The sequence below is a fragment of the Callionymus lyra genome, chromosome 10 (assembly GCF_982586985.1).
Source record: "Callionymus lyra chromosome 10, fCalLyr1.hap1.1, whole genome shotgun sequence".
NCBI lineage: Eukaryota > Metazoa > Chordata > Actinopteri > Syngnathiformes > Callionymidae > Callionymus > Callionymus lyra.
In genome coordinates, this window is record NC_141827.1 from 9,802,266 (window position 1) to 9,821,940 (window position 19,675).

General features: G+C 34.6%; 1 protein-coding gene across 1 annotated transcript; it reads right to left on the minus strand.

Moving 5' to 3' along the window:
* Nucleotides 1–2,099: 2,099 nt before the first annotated feature.
* On the minus strand, nt 2,100–18,167 carry oxtra (oxytocin receptor a). The gene is made up of 2 exons (XM_087800833.1): nt 17,023–18,167; nt 2,100–2,781 (listed from the first exon to the last, which is right to left on the minus strand). The coding sequence occupies exons 1-2, from the start codon at nt 17,933–17,935 to the stop codon at nt 2,528–2,530; spliced, it is 1,167 nt and encodes a 388-aa protein (XP_087656959.1). The 5' UTR covers nt 17,936–18,167; the 3' UTR covers nt 2,100–2,527.
* Between the last annotated feature and the right edge of the window lie 1,508 nt (nt 18,168–19,675).

The window sequence follows — 19,675 nt, forward strand, 5'->3', positions numbered from 1 at the left end:
TTGACAAATACTTAGAAGCTTCTTTGTGAGTAAGAACCGGATCACGATCTACAGCTACTGGATCGACAACTGTATGTTTTTGTACTGCGGGAGGAAACCGGAGTGCCTGGACTCAACTATTATCAAACAATTTTCAACTATAATCAAACAATTTTCAACTAAAATCAAACAATTTTCAACTATAATCAAACAATTTTCAACTATTATCAAACCATTTTCAACTATAATCAAACAATTTTCAACTATAATCAAACAATTTTCAACTATAATCAAACAATTTTCAACTATAATCAAACAATTTTCAGCTATAATCAAACAATTTTTAACTATAATCAAACAATTTTCAACTATAATCAAACAATTTTCAACTAAAATCAAACAATTTTCAACTATAATCAAACAATTTTTAACTGTAATCAAACAATTTTCAACTATAATCAAACAATTTTTAACTATAATCAAACAATTTTCAACTATAATCAAACAATTTTCAACTATAATCAAACAATTTTTAACTATAATCAAACAATTTTCAACTATAATCAAACAATTTTCAACTAAAATCAAACAATTTTCAACTTTAATCAAACAATTTTTAACTGTAATCAAACAATTTTCAACTATTATCAAACAATTTTCAACTATAATCAAACAATTTTCAACTATAATCAAACCATTTTCAACTATAATCAAACAATTTTCAACTATAATCAAACAATTTTCAACTATAATCAAACAATTTTCAACTATAATCAAACAATTTTCAACTATAATCAAACAATTCCTCCACATCCCACTCAGAACGTTTGACAAATACTTAGAAGCTTCCTTGTGAGTAAGAACCAGGATCACGATCTACAGCTACTGGATCGACAACTGTATGTTTTTGTACTGCGGGAGTAAACCTACACATCCATACTCTCCAGAGTGAGGATGTGCAGGTTGGCTCAGGAGGGAAGGGAACTAGCAACTTTCTTGCTAGTGCTAACCACTGTTTTTCTGTAATGCTAACTCATCGTTTAAAATGGATCAAATCAACATGTTTACATTTCGGTGCTTTTTCATATTTAAATATATGTAAATATTAACAATCGTCATATTTAAACTGTAAATATTAACAATACTCATTATTTTACAACCACCAAAAACGAATGGTTTTAGAAGTAGAATCGTTAAATACCTACTGGATGTTGACCTCCAGCTAGCATAGCAAGTGATGGGTTGTATTTCAATAGATATCCTTAAAGTGACAGTTCAACTGAAAGTTCATTCATTTTCTACTCGCCTCATGTCGACTCAGGGTTGGGATTATTTTCGGAGTAATCTATTTGGAGTTATAGGCAGATCTGTAGGCTCATGCTAATGTAGAGACCGGCGCTAGCTTGTCTTTATTTTAGTCCAAAAAGACATATAATATATAAAACTATTAAAGTTATAGTTCACCCAAAATGTACACTTATTTCTACTTTCCCTCATGCCGACTAAGGGTTATTTTCGTATAAATCGTTCTTTTTTAGACTTATAGACAAAAATGTATGTTCATTTTCATGTAGCAACCGTCGCTAACTTGTCTTCGACTTTGTCCAAAAAGTCACTTGAAAACATTCAAATACTACTATAGCTAAAGGCTAAAAGGCTCCCAGTGTAGACAGTACACTGGCAGGGTATTAACCAGAAGCGTTTCCTGTCTGTGTAGCACGTTAGCCTTTAGCTTCTGCTAAAAACAAGCCTAAAATACAGGCTTGTTTAGTATTTTTTTTCAAATTTTTCACTTATTTAATACAAGATGGACGTTACAGACAAGAAGTACGGAGGTACTTTGATGTTTTTAAGTGTCTTTTTGGAAAAAGTCGAAGACAAGTTAGCGACGGTCGCTACATGAAAATGAACAAACGTTTTTGTAGAGAAAGATTTACAGATTACCCTGAAAATAACCCTAAATCCACATGAAAATAAGTGTAAATTTTGGGTGAACCATAACTTTAATAGTTATATATATTATAATTCATTGTAATTGTTAATGTTGAGAAATAGTCAAAAAAGATATATTCCAACTAACATAAAAGAACAATACTATCATTATTATTACTCAAGATAACTGAAGGTTTTTACACTTTTATTTTAAAAAAAACAACATTTTCAAGACACTTCACACAGAAAGCTCATGTACATGAATGCAAACGTTTGCAATAAGCAGCAGTGAAATGTATATTTTAAAACACTTTCTTGAACAGACCAGAGCATCAACAACCTGCTGGTGGCGACGACGACCCGCTGGAATAAACTTTTTTTTTCTTCATTTTACAGCATATATGTTCGCTTGTGTTTACATGGTGACAGAGCTGAGCCAAAAGGCCGAGCTCTGCAAAGTTGTACGAAGACAGTTATTCGACATGAAAGAAGAATAACAAAACGACATCAAACTTCTTTTTTTTTCCAACAGCCTGGTCCTCGTCGTGAAATATTGCACCAAAAAAGTACTTTCAGGATGACCCTCCTGACCTTTGACCTCAGGGGGTGACCCAGATCATGTGGTGGACGTCTGTGTGATGCTGCGCTGGCTGCTGGAGGTCTTGATGGCGAAGGTGGACGAGTTGCTCTTGTGGCTGGAGTCGAAGTCGCGCTCGCAGCGGCACTGAGACGACTTGAGGTAGCGAGCAGAGCAGCAGAGGAAGTTCTGCCGCAGGTCCTGGAACAGGTGACCCGCGAAGCACATGTAGATCCAGGGGTTGCAGCAGCTGTTGAGGCTGGCGAGGAGCATGGAGATGATGAAGGGCATCGCTGCACGAGAGGAGAGACGTGAGAGGATTAAAGTGATGGATGCTGGGTAGACATGGTTAGAGTATAGTTGACAATTGTTTGATTATAGTTGAAAATTGTTTGATTATAGTTGAAAATTGTTTGATTATAGTTGAAAATTGTTTGATTATAGTTGAAAATTGTTGGATTATAGTTGAAAATTGTTTGATTATAGTTGAAAATTGTAGTTGAAAATTGTTTGATTATAGTTGAAAATTGTTTGATTATAGTTGAAAATTGTTTGATTATAGTTGGAAATTGTTTGATTATAGTTGGAAATTGTTTGATTATAGTTGGAAATTGTTTGATTATAGTTGAAAATTGTTTGATTATAGTTGGAAATTGTTTGATTAAAGTTGAAAATTGTTTGATTACAGTTGAAAATTTTTGATTAAAGTTGAAAATTGTTTGATTATAGTTGAAAATTGTTTGATTATAGTTGAAAATTGTTGGATTATAGTTGAAAATTGTTGGATTATAGTTGAAAATTGTTGGATTATAGTTGAAAATTGTTTGATTATAGTTAACAAATTGTTGGATTATAGTTGACAATTGTTTGATTATAGTTGAAAATTTTTGATTAAAGTTGAAAATTGTTTGATTACAGTTGAAAATTGTTGGATTATAGTTGAAAATTGTTGGATTATAGTTGAAAATTGTTGGATTATAGTTGAAAATTGTTTGATTATAGTTGAAAATTGTTTGATTATAGTTGAAAATTGTTTGATTATAGTTGAAAATTGTTTGATTATAGTTGAACATTTTTGATTAAAGTTGAAAATTGTTGGATTATAGTTGAAAATTGTTTGATTATAGTTGACAATTGTTTGATTATAGTTGAACATTTTTGATTAAAGTTGAAAATTGTTTGATTACAGTTGAAAATTGTTGGATTATAGTTGAAAATTGTTGGATTATAGTTGAAAATTGTTGGATTATAGTTGACAATTGTTGGATTATAGTTGAAAATTGTTGGATTATAGTTGAAAATTGTTTGATTAAAGTTGAAAATTGTTTCATTACAGTTGAAAATTGTTGGATTATAGTTGAAAATTGTTGGATTATAGTTGAAAATTGTTGGATTATAGTTGACAATTGTTGGATTATAGTTGAAAATTGTTGGATTATAGTTGACAATTGTTTGATTATAGTTGAAAATTTTTGATTAAAGTTGAAAATTGTTTGATTACAGTTGAAAATTGTTGGATTATAGTTGAAAATTGTTGGATTATAGTTGAAAATTGTTGGATTATAGTTGAAAATTGTTTGATTATAGTTGAAAATTGTTTGATTACAGTTGAAAATTGTTGGATTAAAGTTGAAAATTGTTGGATTATAGTTGAAAATTGTTGGATTATAGTTGAAAATTGTTTGATTATAGATGAAAATTGTTTGATTATAGTTGAAAATTGTTTGATTACAGTTGAAAATTGTTTGATTATAGTTGAAAATTGTTTGATTACAGTTGAAAATTGTTTGATTATAGTTGAAAATGTTTGATTGTTTAATTATAATGGCAAATTGTGTGATTTGATTTGAAAATTGATTTGTTGAAGAAGTAAATTGTTTGTTCTTGAGTAAGAATTCATTTGATTATAGTTGTAAATGTAATTTTAATTCTAAATTGTTAGATTATAGTCGACATTCTTTTTACTCAATTTTTATTTTAATTAAATATTGTGGAATATCTGTTTGAAAATTGTCTGATAATGGTTAAAAATGACTTGATTGTATATGTAATTTTTTTTTTTTCAATTTAAATTGTACGATTCTAGTTAGAAAGTTGTGGGATTTTAGTTGTGAATTGTTTTTATTTTTTGCTACAAACTTTCAGATTCTAGTAAGAAATAGTTTGAATATTAGTTGAAAATGATTCAATTGAAGTTCAGGTTTGATGAACGTAATTGTTTTTTAAGACAAAATTTAAACGTGGTTAAGCCAAATTTTCTCTCTTTAAAAAGTAATTTTGAGCTAATATTTTTCCAATGATCCATAAAGGAGACACATGTCAACAGATAAGCATCTCGACTCGTTTCCCTCTGAATCCTCAGCATCCTGACGAGGCTGACATTTCCACTGACGAGCTCGACGTTCATGACATTTGTTAAACGAGTTTCTGATCCTGCAATTGTCTCGTTTCCTGTCTTTGCCACTGATTCCTCACGTCTTCTGCAGCATCTTTGGCTTCAGCTCTGCTTCTCGCTCACGTTCATCTCTGGACGTCTGCCCGACATCTTACAACGTGTCTGATCCTTCAAACTCATTATCATCACAAATGACTTGGTTTTGGCTCCAGATTTACATCTTTCATTATTAAAGAGCAGATGTGAAGAGACAGAAATCAATCCTGCTAAAAGTGACCTTGAAGAAGCATCTCAAATGTAAATTAAACTATTTTCTTTATACTTTAAAAGCCATGAAAATATGCTGTTAGATTTGAAAAAAAAAACATTTTTTTAATCCAGTTTCAGTTCATTAAGTTATTACTGTGTGATGGAACCATTAATAAAATGATGTGAAATCCTGAACTGGTTTAAAATTGTTTGATTATAGTTTAAAATGTTGGATTTCAGTTGAAGATTGTTTGATTATAGTTGAAAATTGTTTGATTATAGTTGAAAATTGTTTGATTATATTAAAAAATTGTTTGATTATAGTTGAAAATTGTTTGATTATAGTTGAAAATTGTTTGATTATAGTTAAAAATTGTTTGATTATAGTTAAAAATTGTTTGATTATAGTTGAAAATTGTTTGATTATAGTTAAAAATTGTTTGATTATAGTTAAAAATTGTTTGATTATAGTTGAAAATTGTTTGATTATAGTTAAAAATTGTTTGATTATAGTTGAAAATTGTTTGATTATAGTTAAAAATTGTTTGATTATAGTTGAAAATTGTTTGATTATAGTTGAAAATTGTTTAATTTTAGTTGAAAATGGTTTGGTTGAAGTAGTAAATTGTTTGACTTGAGTAAGAATTATTTTGATTATAGTTCTATTTAGAATTTGTTAAATTTTGATTAAATAATGTAGAATTTTTGTAAGAAATTGCCTGATAATGGTTGTAAATGACTTGATAATATATATCTATTTTTTTTAAATATTTTTATTTTTTGATGGAAAATTGTTTGATTCTAGTTAGAAATTGTTTGGTTGAGTAATAATTATTTTGATTATAGTTGTAAATTGTTTGATTTTAATTGTAAATTGTTAGATAATAGTGGAAAGTTGTTTTACTCTATTTAGAATTTGTTTAATTTTAATTAAAAATGTAGAATTGTTGTAAGAAATTGTCTGATAATGGTTGAAAATGACTTATTATATATATATATATATGTATATATATATATATGTATATATATACATATATATATATATATGTGTATATATATATTATCAAGTCATTTTCAAGTCATTTTCAACAATTAACAGACAATTTCTAATTTCTAATTGTTGCAAATGTAATAATTTGGTAGCTCCCGCAATTTGGAAATAGTCAGTTGTCACTATGTCATGGATTGTTGGTCTTTGTGGATGAGTTGTGTTAAAATAAGGCTGAACCTACTTTTCATCGTGCGTTGGTATTGACAGCCACGTATGTTTGTTTTGTTTCAGACTTTTCTGTTTGGTTTTCTACCCAAGTTTTGATTGTTTTGGTGTTTATTGGTTTTAAATGTGGGACTCTTATTACCTTTTTTTGAATTTTAATATTACATGTTATTAAACTAAACAAAAATACAGATATTAGATCTGGTGGAGAAAAAATACACAGGAAATACACAGAAAAAATGTATCAGTATAGTAAAAATACTTAGGCTATGAGACAATATTTAGGGAAATATATTAACAGGAAAATGTACGAATATAATATGAGAACTCTGATTAAATAATTAAGATTTGCTAAATGGATTTAGTATTATAATACTTTGTCTTTTGTGTTGGAATTATTAGATTAGATTAGATAGATTTGAATAATCCCTCTGGAGATTAACATAGAACAGAATACATCGTCCTTTCACTCCGCTCCTGTATAGAGTTATAAAGTCTAACAACACGGTAATGATGGGTTATATTAAAATAAAACAGCCTTCCAGGTATTACTACTCGTTTAATGTATCAATCAATGTTTGTGTGTTTTTTTACTTTGTCAAGACAAAGTTTTTTGTATGTGAGAGCGCGTCAATATGTTGAGCCATAATCAAACAACTTTCCAGAGTTTCTACACAGTATTTCAGTGAGAGTACCTTCATTTAACGCTGTAGTTTTTAAGCAGTGTGTATTTTATATATACACTGCTTATACCACAAAAAAAATCATCTGTTGTTTCCCTAAATTTCAAAGTTAATTATAATCGATGATGGTTCAAATGCAAAAGACAGTTTATCATTACATCGATAAAATATTTGCAAGACAGTAGCGTTGGGTGAAAATATGACGAGCTGCTTGGTGTTGGTCTGCGCCTTCTGAGTGCTTTTTTTAAAATTTCTATGTGTGCATTTATTTATTCACTTCTTTCTTTGCTTTTGCTTCATTCAAATATTTTATCGACATCCTTCTGTTTCACCTCAGAGCACATCATGTCATTTATAAAATAAAGAGTCTTGAAAAACTGCTGACATGACAGGAATCGACCTTCAGTTGACAAGAAACATCATGAGGTTTGAAACTCCCTGAAGATGTATAAAGAAAAAAAAACGCTTGATCCAAATTTTTCTCTGGGAATATTTTGGATATATTAAAAACCCTCGTCGTGAGGTTTGAGTCTCAGTTCCTGGTCGACCTTCTGGAGTTTGTCCCGCGACGAGTCTAACTAACCTGCTCTGGCACGACCCACCGGTGACGTCAATGTCATGTCATGTCAATAACCGTCGAAGGCGATACTCTGGACTTTGAAAGACGTCGATATCTACCGTGCACAAAAACTGGAGAAGATCCAGCTTTCATTAAACCTCATGAATCGTGATGCGTTCACTGTTTCCAGATTTCCAGATGTTTCTTATCACATTTTTGCTGATGACATCCAGCTCTACTGCTCTTTTGATCCAACTGAGCCCCAGAGGCTGAACAGCTTAGTCAATTGTTCGCTAGAAATCCAACAATGACTGAGTGAAAACACTTTACAGCTTAATGTGGACAAAACTGAAACACTGGTGATTGCTCCTGATGATAAGATTCCAGGGTTGAGTCAGTACTTGGGTGACTTAGGCCAGTCTGTCAAACTGAGCCTGAGAAACCTGGGTGTTGTATTTGATAAAGACATGTCTCTTGTTCGACACTGCAGAAAACTGACCAGAAACTGTTTCCTTCGACTGAGAAAAATCTCTAAACTTAGGAAAATGTTGTCGGAACATGATCTGGAGCTTGTAATCCATGCGTTTGTTTCTTCTCGTCTGGACTATTGTAACAGTTTGTTTTCATGTCTTAACAAGAAGGATCTGTCTCGTCTGCAGTTGATTCAGAACTCTGCAGCGAGAATTCTGACCGGCTCAAGTAGAAGAACTCACATTTCTCCGATCCTTAAAACTCTTCACTGGCTTCTATCTATTCATGGTCAGGCTCCTCCTTACATCACTGATCTGATCCAGCCTTACACCCCAGCTCGGGCTCTGAGGTCTGTGGATCAGAATCAACTTATGGTTCCACGCACACGACTCAGGACCAGAGGAGAGAAATCTTTTCAGGCTGTTGCTCCTAAGCTTTGGAACGATCTTCTCTCTCTTTGCGCTTGATGGATCTACTGACTCCTTTAAGAAACATCTTAAGACGTTTCTATTTGTTCAGGCTTTTCCTTGAATTTCTCAAACTCCTGTGTTGTTCTCAGTATTATCTTGATCTTTAAAGTATGTACTTTTTTGAGTATTGTTTTGATTGTTTAAGCGCTTTGTGACCCTGGTCTGGAAAAGCACTATATAAATAAATATTACTTACTTACTTACTTACTGTCCCGTCAGTTTATTGAAGACGAAATTAAAAATGTTTTATTGAAAGCCCAGGTCCGCTCACAGTCCCAGATCGGGCTGGACCGACAAAGAACTTTTCCTCGGTCGTGGAATAAACAACAAACTCCAGACGGAGAGGTTTCCACTGCTTACTCAGATGTATGGAAGCTCTTCGTCACTGATAAAGAAACGCTGACGCACAGGCGGAGGAAAGTCAGCGTTCGGAGGGAAAATTTACAGCCCAGATGCAAACTTTATTACTTCATCAATTGAGTCTCATTTTCTCCTTCTCTCTTGAGCTGGAGATTCATTACCCACAAAAATATACATCTACGATGCAGCTCATATATTCCAGGAAAAGAAAATAAACAGAAAATTATGTCTCTGCCTTCATGAGGGATCTTTGGTATTAAAACCTGAGCCAAGGTCCCTGACAATAATTGATCCTTTATCGTCGATAGATCTTGAAATAATTCAACAATTCAATCATGAATTGCCACTTTCAGGTGCTTATGAACTAGAAAAACTGTATTTTTGGACTGTGGGAGGAAACCAGAGTTGCTGGAGTAAACCCACACAAACACAAGGAGAACATAAACGTTCCTCACAGAAAGGCAGAGGTTGCCTCAAGCTGGAAGTGAAGAAGAAGAAAAAAAGGAAAAAGAAGAAGAAGTATAAGAATAAGAAAAGGAAGAAGAAGAAGAAGAAGTATAAGAATAAGAAAAGGAAGAAGAATAAGTATAAGAAAAATAATAAGAATAAGATGTATAACAATAAGAAAAGGAAAAAGAAGAAGTACAAGAAGAAAAAGAATAAGAAGTATAAGAAGAAGAAAAGGAAGAAGAAGAAGTTTAAGAATAAGAAAAGGAAGAATAATAAGTATAAGAAAAAGAAGAATAAGAAGTATAAGAATAAGAAAAGGAAAAAGAAGAAGAAGAAAAGGAAGAAGAAGAAGTTTAAGAATAATAAAAGGAAGAAGAAGTATAAGAAAAAGAAGAATAAGAAGTATAAGAATAAGAAAAGGAAATAGAAGAAGTATAAGAATAAGAAAAGGAAGAAGAAGAAGTATAAGAAGAATTAGAAGTATAAGAAGAAGAATAGGAAGAAGAAGAAGTATAAGAATAAGAAAAGGAAGAAGTATAAGAAAAAGAAGAAGAATAATAAGTATAAGAATAAGAAAAGGAAAAAGAAGACGTATAAGAAGAAGAAAAGGAAGAAGAAGAAGAAAAGGAAGAAGAAGAAGTATAAGAAGAAGACGTATAAGAAAAAGAAGAAGAATAAGAAGTATAAGAATAAGAAAAGGAAAAAGAAGAAGTATAAGAAGAAGAAAAGGAATAATAATAATAATAAGAAGTATAAGAAGAAGAAAAAGAAGAAGAAGAAAAAGCAGAAGAAGAAGAAGAAGAATTAGATTGAAAACAAGAACAGGAACAGGAAAGAAGCATAAAAACACAAAAACAATAATAAATAACAACAACACTAAAAATAACAACAACAATAAAAAAACGACAACAATAAAACTATAATGATGTTTTATCTCAATATGCAGCAGATCTCCTGCTGAAGCAGACGGTCTGCAGGGATCAAAACAAACAAATGTCTCTCTAAGTAGATCTGAGTCGACATATTAACGATTGATGTTCATCGTCAATAGTAATTATTCCTCCGCCTGCGGACATGAACCTGATTTGTCAACCCACGTGTCTGTCGCAGCAATTTAATGTTTAATTCATTACGTGCAGTTTTTGCTTCATGAAAAATTCACCTGAACATAGATGTTAAAACGTTTGAATCCACAGGTGGGATCGTTCTGAGGGGCCTAAATGAAAAGGTACTAATATATGATATATATATAATATTGAAGGACCTCATATAAAAGAAAAAAAAAGCTTATTTAAGACTATATATTGGAGTGAGGGTGAGGGTCGGATCCCTGATATGTCTTTATGTTTAATTCATCAGAAAAACATCTTGTAAAAGATTTATGGCAAATGTATATTTTTGATTTAATACATTTTCATCAAAGGGCCGATGTATGAAAAATCCATTACTTGAAAATCGAATATTATGTGCATATACATAGAATTGGAACGGAAATAGCAATGAGTTATTCTCTCCAAACTAATCCGTAAAAATAATTGACTAATAATTAAAAATAATACATTTGAATAATTAGCAACAGGACTATTTGGAATCTCCTTCTACGTAATCTTCATCAATACCTCATGTGGCCTCTGGGTCACACTTTACCATGTGTACCTCAATCTTGTATCGTAGATTAACTGTAAATCGTTTTCTACCAAATACCTGAGGTAGTTTAATAATATATAATTGGATATTCTCATAATTAAAATGTTAATACATTTTTTTAATTTGCTTCTGTTCATTACATTATTAGAATCCTGACCGAGGGGCTGGGGTCTATCGCAGCTAAGCATAACCATTCACACACACACACACACACACACACACACACACACACACACACACACACACACACACACACACACACACACACACACACACACACACACACACACACACACACACACACACACACACACACACACACACAGACACACACCTATGAAAAATTTGGATGTAGTCAATTTCATTCAAATACGTCCAATAAGTAGAATCTTTGGGTTTTTTTATTTCATGGTGAAATAGAAAGTGAGAGAAAAAGGAGTCGCGAAACACACTAATCTGACTATACGATTCAATGTGACATTTTAAACTCACGATACGATATATTCAAATCACGATACAATTGGATACGATATATATTTAGCTGAATATACGATTGGATACGATATATATTCAGCTCACGATACGATATGATACGATATATTCAACTCACAATACCATTGGATACGATATATATTTAGCTGAATATACCATTGGATACGATATATATTTAGCTCACGATAAGATATGATACGATATATTCAGCTCACGATACCATTGGATACAATATATATTCAGCTCATGATATGATTGGATACGATATATTCAGCTCACGATACGATTGGATATGATATATTCAGATCACGATATGATTGGATACGATATATTCAGCTGGAGATAAAATTGTATACGAAATATTCAGCTCACCATACGATATGATACGATATATTCAGCTCACCATACGATATGATACGATATATTCAGCTCACCATACGATATGATACGAAATATTCAGCTCATGATATGATTGGATATGATATATTCAACTGATGATATGATTTGGTATAATATATTAAACTCGATACAATATATTCAGCTCCTGATTCGATACGATATATTCAGCTCACGATATGATTTGTTACGATATTTTCAGCTTATGATACGATTTGTTATGATATTTTCAGCTCATTATACAATTTGTTATGATATATTCATCTCACAATACTATTCGATACGATATTTTCAGCTCATGACATGATTCTATACCATATATTTCTATAGTTTTGCACAATTTTTGGACTGATTTTAGGGGACAATGACTTTTAGTGACATCTTGTGATTCTTCTACTCTCTTTTGAACGTCCAAATATGTCCACAACATTATTCTTAAATCCAGGCAGCTTGATTCGATTGTTTCCTTATCTTGTGAGAAAATGCGTCCTCCATTAGCTGCGTAAGGATGTAACGAGTATTATTTAGAATTAAACTGTATGTCGGTGTATCGACTTCTTCTCTCACCTCTAATGTCAAGATAAACCTTTTTTCCTCCCTGTAGCTGCTCTCTCTTCTGCTCTGGTCAGAATCCACTTTACCGAGACTCTTATCTGTCTTTATAAACGCACACACACACATACACACACACACACACAAACACGGGTAACACTCCAGCACTATCTTTGGTAAACAAACACTGGCACGTGTTGAAGGCAATTCTGGCCTTTCCGGGAGTCATTCACGTGGACAGCAGCAGCTCCTCCAACATCACCGCTCTTAATCTGTGAAAACAAGCCCATCCAGATCTTCCAAACCTGGAGATCGTCGCTATTTATTTCTTTTTGTTACAAGATCATGTCCAAGTCGTGCAAAAACATCAGCGCTTCAGGGTGTGTGTTTTTTTTAGCACTTCCCTAAGAGTAAATATCTGGTGTGAACAATGCAGGATGGTCGCCTCACATCCAGTCAGCTGGACTCTTTCACATAAAGCCTCCAAAAAAAACCAAAGTGCCGTGGCCGCCACTTCAAAGCCAGGAGGCTTCCTGATGTTATTGTGCTCTTTTGAGTGCTGACGACGTTTGTTTTACTTACGGCTATTTTGGAAGTCGGAGGAAATCACGATGTTTGAGGAGCATCATTGTACAAACAAGTGTATTTAACAAGTCACACACAGTTCTCTTCATGAACTGACGAGTTTATCTCAGAGACGTGCAGACTAACATGGTAGTTAGCTTCAAAGTAAAAGGTTGCTGGTTCAATTCTGAATTCATGAGCAATCCTTTCTTTACTTGTGTGAGTTTACTCTGGTTTCCTCCCACAGTCCAAAGAAAATGGTCATTTGATATTTAATTTGTCCTGCTGGATGTTTTTTTCAACATAAAGCTAGATTATTGTTCACGTTGATAGTTTGACATGTAAAAAGCCAAGTCGACAATTACTCAGACGCTTCCATTAAGAGTGAAACTGATGTCAACGTAAATTAATTTGAAATATAACAAGATGATTAAGAGAGTCCAGGTATGAAGAGATGATATCACGATCAGACTCATAGGGTTGTGTATTAGCAAGAATCTTGTGATACGTATCACGATACAGTGGCAACGATAAGATATATTGCAATACCGTAGAAACAAGGATATAGTTGTAGTTTTGTCGAGTACTCGACTCTGGTGTTGCAGAATTTACAGACCACATGACTCTTGACAAAAGTCGTAACTGCTTTCACTTTTTTGAAACCAAAACATGTCCAAACATCAGCTTTAAAAGCTGCTTGAGTTGACTGTATCCTCTCGTCCTCAGTCATCACAAACAAAACGAAAAAATAACCCCAGCATGGATATTTGCATGTTAACCCTAACCCTAAAGCACAAAAGAACAACATTAACACATAAAATATGACTAAAATATAAGCCAGAAATTAGTATTTATTTTTTTGAATCGATAAAGTATAGTGAAAAATAATATCACAATATATCTACCTCCGCTACAAACTCAGTTGGGAAAAGCATTTTGTTTGATACTAAATCAACACAAAGAAAATGTCTTCTTCCATTCGTTTTACAGAATATCAAATTAATGTGTATTATTACACATTGTAAAAGAAAATCATTAGAAACTTTCAGGTTTTGATTGCACTTTTTCTTTTATAAGGACAACATTATTGCACTTTATTGTGTATTTTTCGTCGTCATTTTAAGACAGCGACGTGCAAATGTCAGACCATTATGACGGAGGGAGTTAAAATAGGAGGCAAGAAGGACAATAACGGTGACGTACGAGCAGTAAACCTGCGCGTGTTTGTACTCAGACGCGGTCATTAGCAGCCGTTCAAACAATAAAGGCAGCAGGTACAGTAGGCGCCGACTCGCTCGCCTTCCGCGGCTAAATGTCAACGATGCACTTCAACATGGCCGCCCAGCACATGTTGAAGACACTAATTTGATTAATGATGAGCTGTCAGTCTTCCTGCAGCCGGAGGAGGATCACAGGAAAACTCCCGGCGCTCGCGGAGTCACGTCTGTCTCGGCCGCCATGATATACGTCGGGAAAGAATGTCAGAGGTCATAGGTAACACATTCTTTGTGACTATTTCATCATTATAGAAAAACATGCTTCTGCCCTGAAGCACTGATACAGTGGGTTGAAAAGATGCTACTGGTGGGTTGTGGGTAAAAAAAACGGCTTTTTTACATATGTTGCTTCATTTAAAATCTTTAATTTGTTTATTTTTCTTAAATAAAGTTGAATACCTTAGTTAATTTCTTATGATTTCGTGGTAACAGTAACACTAGAGCTACTGTAGACTAGAGGTGTGTGTTGTCAAGAATCTGGCGATAGTATCTCGATATGATATATTGCGATGTAGTCTGACACTGTAGTAACAAGGATATATTCGTAGTATTGTCGAGTACTTGACTCTGGTGTTGTAGAATTTACAGACCACATGACTCTTGACGAAGTCGTAACTGATTTCATTTGTTTTCAAACCGAAATCCAAACATCAGCTTTAAAAGCAGCCGGAGTCGACTGTATCCTCTCGTCCTCAGCCATCGCTGTGATCTCGTGGGATTTCCCTGTTCTTTTGGCTGCGGAGGACGTAATGACTGCGGTAGTTTAATTGCAACATAAAAATGAGCAAACGGCATGAATTATTGCATGGTAATTATGAATTAAATATTGAATGAATTATATTTTAAACACATGTTATTGAACTGTAAACCATAAAAGAACTATAAAAAGTGTTCAATGTTTTTTTGACAGAAAATCGATACACTGCTGTCGTATATTGATACATTATTAATAAAAATATCGTGATATATGGTCAGATCAATATTTTCTAACACAGCTACTGTGCCTTAGAGCCTCCCTTTAGCCAAAGTTTATGTTTCAAACCATTAAGATAATTGTTCAAAGTAAAATGGAGGCAGATGTTGTTGTTAGTGCCACTGCTTCGAAACAAGGTTGCTGGTTCACTTCCAGCTTGAAGCTTCTGTGTGGAGGTTTACTCCGGGTACTCTGGCTCAGTCCAAAAACGTCAAGAGGTTGTTCAAGAACTTTGAGTTGTCCATAGTTGTAACTATATGTAAGAATGGATGTGTGACAGAAGGGCGACCTGTTCAGGGTGTCTCCCGCCTCTCACCCAGGGTAGCTGGGATAAACTCCAGCCCCCCACCAAAACACATGGCGAAATTGACGATCACAAAAATACCTTCATAAGACCACAATTACGTGCATGATCACTAGTGGGTGGCAAACATATTAATTGTCATTTCATGCTCCATAATATCTCATGTTAGCTCAATTATAATCGTATTCATTGGCTGTTGTATGTGTTGATTTGTCCTTCGTGTCTCCACTCATATGCAACAGTATTTGAATATTTGCTCTCGTTTTCTTACAGTCAGTTGTTGGAGTCAGAAGAGATTCAGCATCACATTCATTTTTCCACTGTCGCGGGGGTTATCACATGGAGCAAGAGGCCCAGACTTCACTCTCCTGCATAAGAAACCCTGTCCAAGACATATGATATAATCTGGCTCTGACTTTCCCTCTTAGCTAATATATTTTTCAGTTTTCCTGGGTTTATGTTTTGGATTTATTGCGTTCTCCCTGTGTGTTTGTTTACTCCGGGCACTCCAGTTTCCTCCCACAGGCCCAAAACATCCAGAAGGTGATGGAGAATTGTAGGTGTGAGTATGTGTGCGTCTCACCCCAGGTAGCTGGGATATAGTCCAGCCCCACCTTGACCCAAATCAAGGAATCAGCAGCAGAAAATGAATGAATGAATATAAATATAAATATATATTTCTTTGAATTACACATATTTATTATTTCTCTAAATCGTCTTCTCAAGTTAATTTGCTCAACAACTTTTTGTTTCTTTTGTTCACCATTTTAAAGGAGGGAAGAGAGTTGTTTTTAAAAGAAAATTTGCTTGGTTCTGTTTTTCTGTTGCTTGTTTTGTTTGTTATCTTATTAAATTACTTTATTCTGTACTAATGAAACAAAGTTGTGTTTCTGATAATATTTAAAGAAAACGCAACTGTAAAATATTTGTATTTAATTTAATGAATGTTTGTGTTTTCCTTAGTATCACCAATGAATTAATCTTGTAATATTACTACTTAACTAAATACAATTGTATATACATATATTTCTTTGTCTTACACCTTTTTATTGTTTATCTCAAGCTCATTAAGTTGAAATACTCAAAAACTATGGTTTTGTTTTGTTTTCCATTTTAAAGGAAGGAAAGGGAGTTTGTTTAAACGAAAAAACATTTAAAAAATTACATTTTTATTAAATTAAAATCAAAAAGTTTGGTGGCGCAGAATGGCTGCCTCGGTGCTTGGAGCTGTTTTTCTATATTGCTTATGTTGTGTTTTATCTTATTTCATTCTCTGAATCTGACTCCACAATATATGTATATAATTATAAGTTTGTGTTTTTTGGTCGTATTACCAATGAATTAATCTCGAAATATTCCTACTTTAAGCAGTTTATTAAACACCAAAAACACAGTAAAGTGAAGTCAAACTTTTCAGTCTAATTTCTCATATATTAATAAATGTGAAGAAGCTATTTCTAGTCCATCTCCACTCACCCTCCCGCGGGGCCGCCGGGTCCCAGGCGGACCACATCTGGACGGAGAAGAAGGGGGTCCAGCAGATGATGTAGACCACCACGATGACGAACGTCATCTTCACGGTGGTGATCTTGGCCTTGGAGATGAGCTTGACGCTGCTCACCCGCGCCAGCGAGCTGCCCTTGGACTTCTTGGGCGTCAGGCTGATGCACTGGTCCCTCCTGGTCTTCAGCCTGAAGTTCTGCCAGATCTTGAAGCTGATCAGTCCGTAGCACAGGCTCAGGATCGCCACGGGGATGATGTAGATGGTGAGGCTGATCCACGTGATGTAGGCTTTGGCCCCCCACGGCATCACGAAGTCCCCCCAGCAGTCGTAGACCCCCGAGCCGGAGGCGCCCACCTCGCGCAGGGAGAAGATGAACATCTGCGGGACGCTGAAGAGGAGGCTCAGGAGCCAGGAGCACACCACGTAGACCCGGTCCTTCCTGCGGTGCAGCGAGCGCAGGGGCTGGCAGATGGCCAGGCACCGGTCCACGGACATCAGCACCAGCATGTAGGTGGACGCGAACATCCCGACCACCTGCAGGTACTTGACCAGGCGGCACAGGAGGTCCGGCCCGTAGAAGCGGAACGTGATGTCCCAGATGAGTTGGGGCAGGACCTGGAAGATGGCCACCACCAGGTCCGCGATGCTCAGGTGCTTCATGAAGTAGTACATGCGGGACTGGCTGTGCTTGGTGGTGTGCAGGGCCAGCAGGACGCACAGGTTCCCCACCAGCGCCAGGAGCAGGACCAGGGCCAGGACCGTCACCTCCACCCGGGCCACCTCCTCGTTGCGCTTCAGCGGGTTGGTCTGGTTCGGGTGAGTCGAGGAGTTGCGCCAGGACTCGTTCAGGGGCCACAAGTCGCTGTCGTTGGAGACGAGCTCCATCACTGCCAGAGGGGGGGGGGGGTCCGATCCGAAAAGTCACCCGACCACCCGCTTCTTCACCTGCGGGTCACGTGTGCGCGCGAGGAGACGCACGACGCGCGTGGAAACTGGAAACATTCTTCCCCAAAAAAAAAAGAGAAAAGTCGCTTGAAAATCAAAATTGAATCTAATCCTGCAACAGTTTCAGCATCTCTTGCAGAAAAAAAGTTCAAACTCTGGGAGATGAAGCGGAAATATTCCTCTGGAGTTGAAGCTCCGCCATCATCTGCGTCTGGACCTGGACTGAGCAGCAGCAGAGACTCACCTCGGTTATACTGCGGTGACAACAGCAGGTGTCGCGCTGACAACTAGGGGGCGCTGTGCAACAGTTACCAGTCATAAGGCGCCCCCCCGGGTGTCCCCGAGATTAGGAAGGACTCTGAAGATTGAGTGGAGGATCCAGATGTTTTGAGAGGTGGAAGTTCTTTTTATGTGATTTAATCTTAATCTCTCTTTTCATTCTGTTCTAATCATGTTCACACACTGAGCCTCAAACCAACCAACATTTTATCAGTCATATTTTCTAAATTGACATGTTTATTTAATTAACTTTTGTTGATTAATTTAAAAACATTTTTCTAAAGCCAACTATTTTTCTTTTATTTTACACTGTTAACTGCTTTTTGTTTTATAATCTTTGTTATTCATTCAAAACTATTTTTTATTAATTTATTGTCTCACCTTAATCCTAAACTTTTTCATAATCCCTTAAAAAATGAATTTGTTTTATTTATTTATTTGTTTATTCAAATGTAATTTCAGTTTGTCATTCTAAACCCAAAACTGAATGATTTTTGTCGTTTGAATAAAACATTTTCTTGAATATTGTTGAACTATGTTCGCTTGAAATCTGCATTATATTTTTAAAAGGTGTCCAATTAAATAATATTATTGTTTTCATTAAAAATTAATATACATGTTAAATAAGTTTTCTCAAACTGATACTTATCCAGTTTTTTATCTTAAATTATATCCCTTGAATTGTCTCTGGGTCAAGGTGACCCGAACGCCCGAAAAAACAAATGTGTTTGTGGTATCCCTTGTGTGGTCTCTACATACATACATATGCAGTCGTGGACCTGAAAACAACACAAGGGATACAACAAAGACATTTGTTTTCGTTTATTTGTCTTTGTGACTTATTTTTTTTTACATTTTTAAATCAGCCTTATAACGTTATTATTCTTGTTTCCACCTATATTTTTAAACCCCATTAAAATATATATATATATTCTTCCACATTTCTTTATTAACAATTTTTGTTTCTCCTTTCCCTTATCTTCCTGCTGGTACCTCACTATTAAATCTTATTAATCTACATCATTAAAATATCTTAATACAATATATTTAAAGAATAATCATAATTACCGTTGCCTAACCAATATTCAAGTTACTTTTTTTTTCTTTTTTTAATACTGTATTATTTCTTCCATTACCTGGTGAGACTAAGCTCCATCCAAATACCTAAATAAATGTTTCAAGAAAATACTAAATGCAATTTTTTGTGGTGACATATTTTTCCCTTTTGTTTCTTCTAATTCAATATGAGCTTTTTTTTTTAATTTATTTATTTTTTCAGACTGACTTTTCACACAAAAGTGTCTCTAGACAATAACAACACAACATTCACACGTGTGAGTTTATCAAAACACAAACTTTTATTTAATAATTATTATTTTTAACTTACTATCTTCCACTTTT